At 33.8% G+C, this 14,304-nt stretch overlaps 1 protein-coding gene across 1 annotated transcript; it reads right to left on the bottom strand.

Annotated features, from left to right (window-relative positions):
* Positions 1-9,350: 9,350 nt before the first annotated feature.
* Positions 9,351-10,274, bottom strand: LOC106001459 (olfactory receptor 4C11-like). Its single transcript, XM_013036552.1, has one exon. The coding sequence runs from the start codon at positions 10,272-10,274 to the stop codon at positions 9,351-9,353; it is 924 nt and encodes a 307-aa protein (XP_012892006.1).
* Between the last annotated feature and the right edge of the window lie 4,030 nt (positions 10,275-14,304).

Consider the following 14,304-nt stretch of genomic DNA (forward strand, 5'->3'; position numbering starts at 1 on the left):
GTGGAGAAGCAGAAATCAACAAGGGACAAATAAAACAGGAAGAAGTACATGGGGCTGCCGAGCGTCCTGCTGAACTTGATGGTCACCATGATGAGCGTATTCCCCACGACGGTGCTTCCATAGAAAATTAAGAAGATGAAAAACACCAGTCTTTGTTTTTGGGGATCCTGTGTCAACCCTAACAGTATAAATATAGTTACACTACTGTTATTAGGCATTGTTTCCGTTGATGTGGGGAAACCTCAGCCTACAAAAACCAATCTGTAAAGGAGTAAAGGAAGAATATAAAATCATTACTGAATTGTGTCCGTTGAACCTAAGTTCTCAATCATGAAATTAAGTTTCTTGTAAGTTAATATGACAGTGACATTTTTCCAAACTCATCCATCTAATATCATTAAATGCATTTTCCCTGTTGCATGCAAAGTTAATAACAGAGCAAAGTATTATTTTAGATGATTTCCTAGGAGGTAATAAGTCTTTTAGTTTCAAGAAAGGAGCTATTATCAATAACTGGATTCATGATAAATACACTGAGAAATCTTCTGCAAAAGTTAATATACCTAAGCATATTTGATATTATTTGGCTATTACGCTATAAGTAAGAAATGAGATGCATACTTTGAACACTATATTGCAAGTGTTTAAACATCAGAAATAACTGTCCTGAATAAAATCTAGGTGTGCACTCTCAGGTATACAGACACAAAGTAAGTAAAAGTGGCAGATTGTGACAAAAATAGTGAATATTCTTCATTTCAAAAATGAAGAACAACCTAGTCTGTCCATTCCAGAATCAATGCAAATTGCTATATGGCTAAATTTATGTTTTTTTGAATTTGCCTTTCCATTTCTTTAGTTCAATATTCTTCAAAAAATTTTAATACAGTGATGACAACATGAAAGGAAAGTGGAGAATAACGACTATAAACCAAAAAAATAGCTTTATAGGAAAGATTTACAATGAAACATCAAGGGCTTAGAAAATAATGTCTGCATCTTTAGTCATGAGTGACATTTTTAGCATAATTCTCAGTGTCTATTTGTAAATAACTGTGATCAGATATCAATTGAAGAGAGATATAAAAAGAGACGTGATATTAATTTCATTTATTTAGTCAATAAAATGTTTCATTTACTGCACAAGAAACTTCTTATATATTCATATTTTATTTGTTTACATATATTTTATAGCTTATAAATATAGATAAAAATAGATTCAATAAACATTGATGTATTAATGCATGCATTAATATAATTAACATATCCACCCATATTTATTAACAAAGAACACAATAAACCAAGTTATTATATTTATAAATATCATATTATGTAAATATAACTATACATAAATAAAATTACATTTATGAAAGTATTTACATGAAAATATTTATTATATACTAGCAATATATTTTAAACCAAGTATTCATGACTCTAATTTTAATATAAATAATTACTATATTTTTATGTATTGGGTATAAATATCTTAAGTAATGTTCAATATTAATATTTTATTGAAAAATTTTATTTATATTTAGTAAATGTTTTGTATTTTTAAATACATTAATACACATGCAAATACAGATCATTTGCTATATGCTATATTATACACTTATATGTATTCATATACTGAGCTTATATAAATGCACAGTAAAATTTTCACAATACATTTCATAAACACACTTCAGATGAAAACATTATTTCTTGAAATATATTTCATAGACAAGCCAAATATCACCAGAAAGATGGGAAAGTAATTGAGTTTCATAGGCATGCATCTTCTTATTAAAAAGATCCAGCATATACAGATTTGCTTCCTTTCACTTATAGTTATATAAAATTAATATTGGAGTTGTATAAAGTTTTCACCTTTGATATTCATAGCACAATTTTTCTAGCAAATGTTTTTAAACAAAGACACTGGGAAATATGAGAGAACATCAGTGTTTAGGTGGATGTTCAGGGGCCTACCGTCTCTAAGGGAGTGATTGTAAAAGACACAACACACAAGATATAGGTTCAGAGATTGAACTTCTCATAGATCCCTGCAACTCTTTCAATGGTAGCAAAAGGCAGGCAGGAAGTTCAATTTCCATCACAGTAAAAACAAAATAAAAATAAGGTATAAAACTGTGGTATGTTTTTGAAAATGTTCATGTGCAATCGTGTAATGAATGAGTTCTATGCCATTATCTCTAAATACATTTGACATTTGAAATTCAAATTTCTATACTTTATGTTTAGGATGAAACTTTCACTAAAAATGAAGTAAGTGGTATACAATAATTTTATATAGAATTCCCTTTGAAAGCTTTTTATTCATGCATAGTACTTGTAGCATCAGAGAAGGTATTCTTGGAGTTCTATGTGGAAAATCCATTTCCCTTAATATCACTCAATTTGTAAACATTTGGGTGTGTTACACTAAATTAAAAATGAAGATTTAAACATCCTACCTTAGAAGACTGGGACTCACATTTTCCTATCACTCAGCCATCCCAAACTCCCTTCTGTGTAGACAGCAGTATGCTGGCTCTGTTAGACCATTATTTCAGAATAAGATGTTGAGGACACTGTTGAGTAAGTAGTAGAACTCCATGATCATGAATACATTACTCACCATACTAACAGGAAATACAGATACATTGGCTTTATTAAATATTCCCAAAATGGATTCTTTCAGCACACAATGTAAAAAACATCTTAGGTTTCACGATTGAGTAATAGAAACATAATCTATGCCAGTTTTTTACATGTATTTATATATGTATATTACTATGAACAGATAGATATAAGCAGGTAAAAAACCTGACATGTTTGTAGAGAACAGTCATTTTTTCTACTATTTATTGTTGTAAGGCAACATGAGAGCATTAAGAGACTGCAGATTGACTCCGATTAATCTTGTGCCATAGTATTGTGGATCTGGCTGCCACTAAGGAAGAGGGATGTCTGAGTCCTGTTATATTCATGATAGCATTACCATTCCTGAAGAGGAATTCCTGGACAATTTCAGAGTGGTGATATTTCTGTTGAATTAACTATAAAATCCAATGGAGCTAGCGTAGCTTAAATAAAATGTCAAAAGTGCTTACCTTGCAATGTCGTTAGAATTAGGAAATACTATGCATGTCTTCATTGTCATCTTCTCTTTCTGGGTTGTAAACTGTTTTTGGAAAGTCCCTATTCTTCTATACATGCCTGACATACTGTAGGAACTGGCTGTGCTATTACTATTCTGCACGTATGAGATATGGTGACATTAATATATATCTTACCAGCTTTGGTAAGAAATGGAGGGAGTTTAATATGTTCTGTCTCCTTCCTTTCTTCATAAATAACTTGGGAGTCAACTTACTAACACAAGAATTTTAAAAGTGCTTCCGATTAATGTCTGATTATTCTTAGATCAGGATCTTTTGAATCTCCCTGAGAAATTTATGTTTCCACTTGGTTCCAGAATCATTCAATATTTTCTCAAACCACTCCTTGCACAGGATTTTAACTTGCATATTATTTCTTCTTTATTCCCTGGTGATATATTTAATAAGAATGATGTAAAACATGAGCATCTGAGAAACTCATTCCCTAAAGTGTCTCTTTCCTCCCAATTGAGAAGCAAGAATCAGATGAAGGAAAGTATTTAATCTGCAATATGTCTCCTATTATTCAAATACGGTGGGATATTATTTCAATTAAAAATGACATTCTGAATAACAAATGCCATGTTTGTCTAGAATAAATAAAAACAATTTATCACTCATACCTTTGTCTCTATTACCACTCTCTAATAAAATGAGCTTGGAAGCAATGTTTATCTCCCAGTAGCTCTAGGCTGAGAAAGTACAAGAAGTATGTCCTGTGTGGTGCAAAGGAAGTGAGTGACAGAATTCACACAGCACACACTCAATGACGAGTTTATTCAATCTAGGTATGGTTCATTTGGAAGACTCTATGATGGCCACTTATATAAGAGTTGTAAACATCTTAAACAACAGTAGTAACTGTAACTGTAAGCACTGTAATTTTATAACACACACTTATGTCAGTATGCCAATATAAGTGTATACGTACAACAGAGTGTATAGTCAATAATAATTTAATCAAAATGAATGATTAGGGGAGGAAAAATGTTCTGGAGACAAACTTCAAAATTATTTTATGGATGTAATCTCAAAGAATTACAATTTGTTTGTCTTAGTGATAAGTGTGGTGTTTGTATGACATGCAGGAGTGAATGATAGCAAGAGGGAAATGTGACAAACACTACCTCAATCAAGTGACCAAAGACTCCAGCCAGCCTGTTGATGTGAGATTACCATGTGCCCATTGGCATGACAGAATGAGCAGGACATTTCAGGCCTTGAACCTTTCCAGAGTTTTCTTTACAGAATTTTCCACTTCAGAGGACTTCAGAGAAGTCTGTAGCTTGAAGTCCAGAAAGCTGCCCAATGCATTCAAAATGGGAAAATAACAATCAATCACCACTGTCCTTTATGGCCATTTTTGTTGAATTTCAATTGTGGACCAATTTGTAGGACCCAATTTGTTACTCTTCCTGTTTTTGTGTGTGTGCAAGCCTCCATCACATTGTCCTTTCCCATTTGCACGAATCCTACATCTTCAAATTCAGAAAATCTTCACCCATTTTACAACTCACTTTAGTCTATAACCATGTTCTTCAGCAATTGTCTATGACATGGCATCTCAGATAAGCTGAGCCACTCCCCATCTGTGCACTCCCATTGTGTGTTACTTCATGGCCTCAAAGTTCACCATTTCCTGAGTTTTGACACTGAATGACATTATAGGTAGTTCACATCATATATTTGGTTTACAAATTCATCTGTTGATGAATGTTTGGTTTGAGTAGCCATGAGGGTAGAAATGCCTGCTCAAATGCAAATTCTTCATGAATTTGAGTATCTTATTAAAAATGGATAATCTGTTTTATGGTGATTGTATATTGCATTGTTGAAGCATGAAGCAAGCAACACCATCTTTCATCGCAGTTGAACCATTTTATGAAGCCATGAAATGAGTACCTGAACTTTCTTTATCTCTATTAGTTTTGATTTGCAATGATTTATTTTTTATTATTATCTTTAAGTAGTTGCAGAAGGAAAGTGTCATTTAATAAACAAGCATAGGAAATACAATGTACCTTGGTCTGTGTCAACCCCTTGGACCCACAACTTCCCACCCAGTTCTTAAATTTGTGGTATCTGCTATTCATTCTTCACTGCATTCTTACCTTTTCCCACTTTCATCTCTAACCCGCTCTCCTTGTCCCAACCCCCTATTACTAAGGTGAATTTTCACTTAATCTTTCTAAAAAAGTCGCACTTTTTGAACTCTCCATAGCATCATTTATAAATCAGTTAATTCACTTGGAGCTACTTACATACCTCCTAATGTGTGTATACTAAGTTTCAATGAGGTTAAAACATGTCCTGAATAACCAGATAATTTTGATTCAAATTCACAAAGCAATGTCATATCATACCACCTAGATTCTCTAGACCTTACAAATAGTTTGTCTCTATTAACAACCTGATTTAATTTCATAGAAACCTAAATTATATTGTGGCTGAGTATTCTCTACCACACCACTTGAACCACACCCTAGGCATTTTGAACCCCTTGGCATTTTGATTTTAATTTTCTTTTTGAAGAATGGGGTCTTACAAATATCATCTAGCTGGTTGACAGTCGATTAACCTATTTACATTTCCCATGGGTCTGAGATGACAAGGACATGCCATCCTTACGAACTTGTGTTGTTGGCATGGGGGCTTTCTATCTCATGAAATCATTCAAATAGAGGTGGGGGCGGGGATGTGAAGGGATGCGAAGAGGAAACAAAGGAGGAGGCAACAATGCTCGTTAAGAAATGTACTCATTACCTTGTCCATATAATTGTAACTCCTCTGTATGGTATTTTCACAATTAAAAAAAAGAAGAAGAAAATTATGTCACTTGTAGCAAAATAGATGGAGTTGGAAATCACCAAGATAATAAAATTAGCTAGACTGAGAAAAAAATAGAGGCATGGTGGCATCTCACTGAGAAGTTAATTTGTAATTCTGTAATGGGGTTTAACATCTTTGCACCTACATATGATCTCACTCTATATTCCCCACCAATGTTACCTCATTTCAATTCTCCTCATTTTAGTCTCTAATTGCTCTGTGGACACCTTGCCCAGATTTTGTTGGTTGGCATGGGGTCTTACTATCTCTGGAATTATTTGAGGTCTGACCAGAAATCGTGATTCTCTCAGCCTCTGCCTTCCTCATTTAAGGATGAATGGTGTGAGTTAATTACAATGTCCAGGAATCCCGTGTGGTGCAAGGGTCTTTCGAGACCTTTGGTACAGCTGAAACTTACTTTTGGAATGTATTGCTCTAGTTCATTTCTTAATAGTGCAAAATGTAAAATATCATTGAATAATACCCTTTGATTGTTACTGAAGATCATTATGCTCCCTATTAAAATTATTTCCTCTTCCAATAAAATAAAAAAGAAAAATTAACTTGAAAGAAAAATAATGATTTTAAATTTTTCTATCATTATATGTTGTCTGAAATGGAAATAGGCATTACCAAATATATATACTGACTACTAATGTAAAATATGCAATTTAATTATTAAATGGAATTATCCATTTCTTGGTAAAATATCATGTTGAATTTCCATTGTAAAAATGTGTACTAAGCTGGGGGCTGGTGGTGCACCTCTGTAATGCTAGAGACTCTGGAAGCTGAGATCTGAAGATCACAGTTGAACGCCAGTCCAGCAGGTAAGTCTGTGAGACTATTATTTACAATAAACTGCACAAAACCTGGAAGTGATGCTGTGCCTCAAAGTGTTAGAACACTAACCTTGAAACAAAGAGCTCAGGGATAGTGCTTAGGCTTTGAGTTCAGGCATTATAACTGGCAAAACAAAACAAAACAAGAACCTTGTAAAAAGCTGTAATAAGCATTTTCTTGCTCATTTTTCATCAAAGCCAAAAATTAGAGGGTATTGTCACTTCTGATTAAACTTCACTAGAACCAAGATTTCATATATTTTCATAATATTACTATTCTATAAATTTCATATATTTTCATAATATTACTACTCTATAAATTGGTAGCAAACATGTACCTGAAGAGCTGGGAAGGTTGCTCAGTGGTACAGTGCTTGCCTCGCATGCATGAGGCCCTGGTTCGAGTCCTCAGTACCACATAAACAGAAAAAAACAGAAGTAATGCTGTGACTCAAGTGGTAGAGTGATAGTCTTGAGCTGAACAGCTGAGGGACAGTGCCCAGGCCCAGAGTTCAAGCCCCATAACCACCCACCCCCACTACCACCAAAATATATCTTAATATATTAGGATTCTAAATTTGTGTGTATGTGAGAGGGGGGAGGTAGAGAGAGAGGGGGGAGGTAGAGAGAGAGAGAGAGCGGAGAGAGAGAGCACTCGCACATGTTTCTGAAGACTAAGCCAAGGGCCTTGTTCATACTATGTCCACTCTCTACATTCCAGATAAATAAATACAGGTCATCATTATATCAATTTTGTAAAGTTTCATGAGTATTACACTACTTGAAAGAATTTTGTACTTTAACAGATAAGTTCAGGATTTTAAACTTGTGATCTGGTATTGTGTACCAAGTCAACATTATGAGAATAAATGGTTTCTCTACCTACAGGTGTTTTTTAATCTAATATTTGACCTGACTTTGTATTATTTACATCAAATGCACACATGATTTATTAAAAATATTTTCAGGGAAGTGGCACTGTAGCTCAAGTGGTAGAGTGCTAGCCTTGAGCTGAAGAGCTGAGGGACAGTGCCCAGGCGCAGAGTTCAAGCCCCCCCCAACAAATTATATATATATATATATATATATATATATATATATATATTCAGCCTATCCTAAAATGGAAAGAAAATTGACTATACTCAATATTTTCCATTCATCAGTGAAAAATAAAGTTAAAAATGCAAGAGAATCTTGTATTATTTATTACTGACAATATAATTTTCATATACTGTAATCACTGAATACAAAAAGTTCAAAATACAAGCCATGGAAAATACAACATCTAATAATTTTCTTTGTGCATTATAAAATGATAATTTTAAGGGTAATTCTGTGTATCCATATGAATCTTGTATAAAAACAAAACCTTTAGAGAAAGGGTTTACTATAGCAGTGTTTGCTTCTCTTTAAACCCAATAATAAAGGACAATTGGAATTTTGATTGACAAAGATTCATTTATTGTTTTCTTATCATCAGATTACAAACAGTATATCATGCAATGCTTGACTTGAAAAATATTTCTACAATTTTTTTCTCTATGGTCTCAGAACAAAGGCTGAATACTGTATACTTAATTTTTAAAATTTATATTTGTAAAATCTATTAATTTTCTAAGCTTCTTCCTAAGGGTCAGAGTTCTGTCCTCATTGAAACTTGAATGTGCTGACTATATAAACAGTTAAATATATGAAGAGTCTAACAGTATATTAAAACATATCACAAGTTTCTTACATTTCTTACATTATCAGATATCACCAAATTTGAATGCTATAACAAAAAGATTTCCTGTAGTTCAGCACTATGAATCTAAGCTCAAACTAATGATAAAATAAATCATGCAGTTTTGATACAGAGATTAGTATTTTCCAGTAGATATGATCAGGAGAAACTAAATTTATTGGAAATATGTTATATAAAGAAATAAATGGAGAGATCTACATCATATTTAAGGATATTTACAGGTTTGAATGAATGTGATCATTAAACCTGCCTTTCTTAACAGTCAGGTGTGTGGAAGAAGCTTTGATAGATAAAATAGCTTTGCCAGAAATAAAGTCTGAGGGAAACTTACACACATAACAGGACAGAGAAGCTACTATTTTAAAGCCAGAAACACATAGAAAGAGAAAAAGTCCAATTAGATTATATATGAACAAAGAAGTATAAGAAGAATAGGCAAGTATATACCTTTTGTTGTTATTTTTTTTGTCAGTCATGGGGCCTAAAGTCTGAACCTAGACGCTGTCCCTCAGCTCTTTAGTTTAAGGCTAGCGCTCTACCACTTGAGCCACAGTGCCACTTCCATTTTTTTTCTTATGTGGTGTTGAGGAATCGAACCCAGGGCCTCAAGCATGCAAGACAAGCACTCTACCACTGAGCCACCTTCCCAGCCCCAAATATATACATTTGAAATTGCATATTTGGGAAGAGATTCGGAGGAAGAAGTATTATTGGTACAAACTTTTCTGAATTAATCTTGCCTCATCATGAGGCATTGTATCAAAACATTTAGAGACAGTAACATTTATATTCTCATTTAGTCATGATTTTAACACTCCATAACTTTCTCATGGCATTTTTCACTTCTGCATTCCTCAGTGTGTAAATCAGTGGGTTGAGAAAGGGTGTTCCAATGGTATAAAACACTGCCACCATCTTATCCACAGGGAAAGTAGTAGGAGGACGTGTATACATGAATATACATGGAACAAAAAATATTATAACTACAATAATGTGAGATGTGCAAGTGGAGAGAGCTTTCTTCCTCCCTTCTGCACTATGATTTCGCAGTGAATGCAAGATGACAACATATGAGATCAACAAAATCAAGAAACTGGTTGAACAAATTACCCCACTGTTGGACACCAACAGCAGGTTGACCATGTAAGTGTCCATGCAAGCAAGTTTCAACAAAGGCTGCAAATCGCAGCAATAATGGTCAATTAAATTGGGCCCACAGAAGGGCAATTTTAAGAGCAAGACAATCTGGGCAGTGGCATGTATAAAAGACCCAATCCAGGCAAACACAATCAAGATGACACAGACCTGTCTTCTCATGATGGTTGGGTAGCGCAAGGGCTTACAGATGGCTATATAGCGATCAGCAGCCATGAGGATGAGGACAAAGATCTCCATGCAACCAAATATATGCAGCGCAAAGACTTGGGTCATACACTCATTATAGGAAATGAGTTTTTTGGTAGAGAGGGAATCCACAATGAGTCTGGGGGCTATGGATGTGGAAAAACAGAAATCAGCCATGGACAAATAAAACAGGAAGAAGTACATGGGGCTGCCGAGTGTCCTGCTGAACTTGATGGTCACGATTATGAGCATATTCCCCACAAAAGTACCTCCATAGAAAATTAAGAAGATGAAAAACACCAGTTTTTGTTTTTGGGGATCTGGTGTCAACCCTAACAATATGAACATCGTCACATTGCCGTTAGTAGGCATTCTTTCAGTTGATGTGGGGGAAATCGCAGCTTAAAAAAATATCTGAAAAGGAGCAAAAAAAATTACTGAATTTGGGCAATTGAATCTTTGTTGAAAGTCATAAAATTAACTTATTAGTGGGTTGTTACTTATCACATTTTTATTTTTCCCCAAATCGTCAATTTAATATCATGCAATACAATGTGTGCAGTAACGAAAGAGCAAATGGTTCGTTCACAAGTTGGTTTCTTAGGAATCAATACATGCCTTTTTTGGGTTAGTTTTAAGCAAGAATGCATTAACAGTAGTATAGCATTTTGAATATATTGAGAACACTTTCCCAATTCAATTTAGTATGCTTTGAAGGTATTTGAAATTGGCAGTTTTGCTACTAGCAACGTGTGAAGTACATATTCTAATAATGTAGGTAGCATAATTTGGTAAACCTTAGAAATTACTGTCTTTAATAGAATCTAGGTGTGCACTGTCAGACTTGTGGACACATAGACAGTGAAAAACATGTGGTAAAGGAATTGTGAATATAGCATTACAGAAATGAAGACTAACTTAGTTAGTCCTATCCAGAATTAGAATTAATGTAAACTCTTGTCATGTCTGAATGTGTATCCCTTAGAATGTTTGATAAGAAGTGTACTCATTACTTTGCTCATGTAATTGTAACCCCTCTGTATGGTATTTTCACAATAAAAACATCAATCTACTGAAAAAAAGAATTCTCTATGCAATGATAAATCATACATGAATCCAGGATGAGACCAAAGAGGATATTCATAGGAACAGATCACAAAGACTCAATATCTAGGTGCATTTGATCTTACAAAGTAACATTTTGCAAAATGACCTCCAAGAAATAGAAACAAGAGATTTTTGTTGTTTGTGTTGCTATATGGGAGGGTAAGTAGAGGCACAGAAATGGAACAAAGGGTGAGCAAATGTAGCAGTGGTACTCACTAAATGCTATGTTGAAAACGAATTATGCAACTTGCGGTTTGGGATAGGAGGGAAAAACTGGGAGAGAGCAAGAGAAGTAGTGACACTCTCCAAAAAGAAATGCACCTATTACCTGATTTCTGTAACAGTAATCCCTCTGTGCTTTACCTTTCCAGTAACACAAAAATGCATTCATTTAAAAAATGCCTGTGTTGTATATTTTCCACAGTTTCCCTCTGATTCTGTGCCCTCTCCTAAAACAGGGAGGCACATCAGCTGCTCTGGACATAGATGAAAATGAACAAAGCAAATCAAGGGCAGCAATGGTAGGAGGGAATGAGAAGAAAGAGGGAACAGCTTACAGCAAGCAAAAGGAAAAAAATGTACATGTCACCTGATGTGGAAGAAATAGTTGTATTGTTAATGCTCGTAGAATTCACAAACTTTATAGACCATGATAATGACAATTTGCTGAGTGAAGTTTAAAATGTGTTTGTGACTTTAAGTACAACTATCCCATAAGACTGTGAAATTTGTGAAATTTATGTAATCACTTAATCTCAATAAAAATTCCTTTAAAAATTGCCTGTCCATTTGACGTTATATATCCTTCAACAAGTTTTCATAAAAAACATAGTACACAGGGACTTTTAAAAGACTATAAAATATTTTACCATAATATAAATTCATTTTCTATTTCAATTACATATAGAATCATATATTAATTATACTTATATAAATATTTAATAAATATATTTATATGCAAATATTTATTAAAATTTTAAAACATATCAATATTTATAATATCTACTTATATATTTTGCATATTCAAATACATTTGAAATATATTTATTCTAACATAATAACAAATATAGAGATACCAAAATGCGCATGTCAAACTGACACAGTATGTTTAGAAAAACATACTGCACACAAAGCATTATTTCTTGAAACACAAATATTTCACAGGTAACCTAAATACTAGCCAAAATAATGAACAAACATTTGATTCTTTCACTAGGATCTTTGTCTTCATGAAAAATGTATCACCTTAGATATTTATGCAAAGTTGCTTGATTTCATTTACAGTTACATTATGATTAATATGTGAGTTGCAATGTGGCTCAAAGTAGTAGCCTTTGAGCAAAAGATCTCTGGGACAGCACCAAGGCTCTGTGTTCAAGCCCGATGACAGACCAAAATATTAAAAAAATAATAAATTAACATTTGAGGTGCCTATGTTTTGCATCTTTGATATTTGTGGTCCATAATTTCTGGTAAATATCTTTAAACAAATTCATTGAGAAATTTGAGAGAATCTCAGTTACCCATGTTTAGATGGGTGCTCAGGTGCCTACAGTCCCTAAGGGAGTGATTGTAAAAGACACAGTAACAACTGACTGAAAACACTGGTTGAGGAATTGAATGTCTCATGGATGTGGCCATGACAGACCCTAAAATCATTGCTACAACCCTTTCAATGGTGGCAAAAGGGAGGAAGGATTTCAACTTCCATGACAACAAAATAAATAAAATAAAATATAAAACTGATATATAGTTTTGAAAATATTCATATGCAATAGTGTATCAAATAAGTTCCATGCAATTATCTCTAAATGCATTTAGAAATTGAAATTTAAGATTTCAATTCTATGTATTCAAGATGATTTTAACTAAAAATGAGGTATGTGGTTAATACTTATACACACATAATACACATAATGTGGTTTATACTTAACAGCCATAATTTTAATATGTTAATACCCTTTCAAGGGGAATTAAAAAGCATAATACTTATAGTATCTGGGAGGGCAAGCTGCCTTCTTGGACTTCCATATTGAAGATCTTTTTGCTTTAAAATTGTTCAATTTGTAAAGACTTGAAGGTGTGTTATACTAAATTAAAAAGAATGTTTTAAAATGCCTTACCTTAGAAGACTGGGACTCACATTGTCCTATCACTGAGACATCCAACTCTCATCAGTGTAGACAGGTAGTATACAGGCAGTCAGGCCATTATTTCAGATCCAGAAGCTTGAATAAGACTGTGAGTAAATTTTAAATACAGAATTCACGATCAGCAGCTACGGGTATGATGGCGTGAATATTGAATATTTTCAAAATGAATATTTTTGGCATACAAATATCAATCTATGTGCTATGAATAAGTAATATAAAAATAATCTGTTTCTGTCTCTACACGTATTTATAAATGGATATTACTAAGGACAGGTACATACAAGCAGATAAAAATCCTGACATGTTTGTATAGAACTAGTCATTATTTTTACTAAGTATTAATATAAAGCAACATCACAGTATTAAGGGATTGCTAATCGATTCAGATCAATTATTTCCCATACTATCGTGGATCTAGCTGGCATTGAAGAAGAGGGCTGTCTAAATCCTCCTCTATTCGTGGCAATAGCACATTGTTGAAGAGCAGTTCCTGGACAACCCCAAAGTGGCATTAGTTCTATGTAATTAACATTAAATGATCATCTCCAACAGAGCTTACCTTGTAGTCGTTACCATCAGGAACTACCTGAACATATTTGATTGTCATCTTTTCATTCTGGATTTTACATCCATAGTAGAATTGTCCCTAAGTGCTCTATTCTGCACATACATGATGCATTGCAGGAACTGGCTGTGATATTAATATTCCACAACTATGCGACATTGTGACCTTATTGGAAATCTTACCAGTTTTGGTAAGAAATGGAGGAAGGTTAGTGTGCACAGTCTCCTTCTTTGCTTCATGGATAACCTGTGAGTAACTTACTCAAATGAGAATTTAGAAGTGCTTCTCATTAATGCCAGATTATTCTGAAGTTAGGAACTCTTGGATCTCTGAGAGGAATTTATGTTTTCATTTGGTTCCAGTGCCATTTGATATTTTCTAAAACCACTCCTTGTACAGGATTTTAATTTGCATTTTCTCCCTTCCTTATTCCCTAATGACATATTTAACAAGAATGATGTAAAACATAGGCATCTGGAAATTCATTCCCTGAAGTGTCTCTTCCCTCCCCATTGAGAAACAGGGGCCAGACAAGATAAAGAACTTAATCTCCAATTTGTCTTCCATTATGCAAACA

Source organism: Dipodomys ordii, unplaced genomic scaffold, assembly GCF_000151885.1.
Source record: "Dipodomys ordii isolate 6190 unplaced genomic scaffold, Dord_2.0 Scaffold298, whole genome shotgun sequence".
In the NCBI taxonomy this organism is placed as follows: domain Eukaryota; kingdom Metazoa; phylum Chordata; class Mammalia; order Rodentia; family Heteromyidae; genus Dipodomys; species Dipodomys ordii.

Excerpts from the sequence above, each read along its gene's own strand:
- LOC106001459 (XM_013036552.1), bottom strand. The coding sequence starts at position 10,274 with ATGCCTACTAACGGCAATGTGACGATGTTCATATTGTTAGGGTTGACA.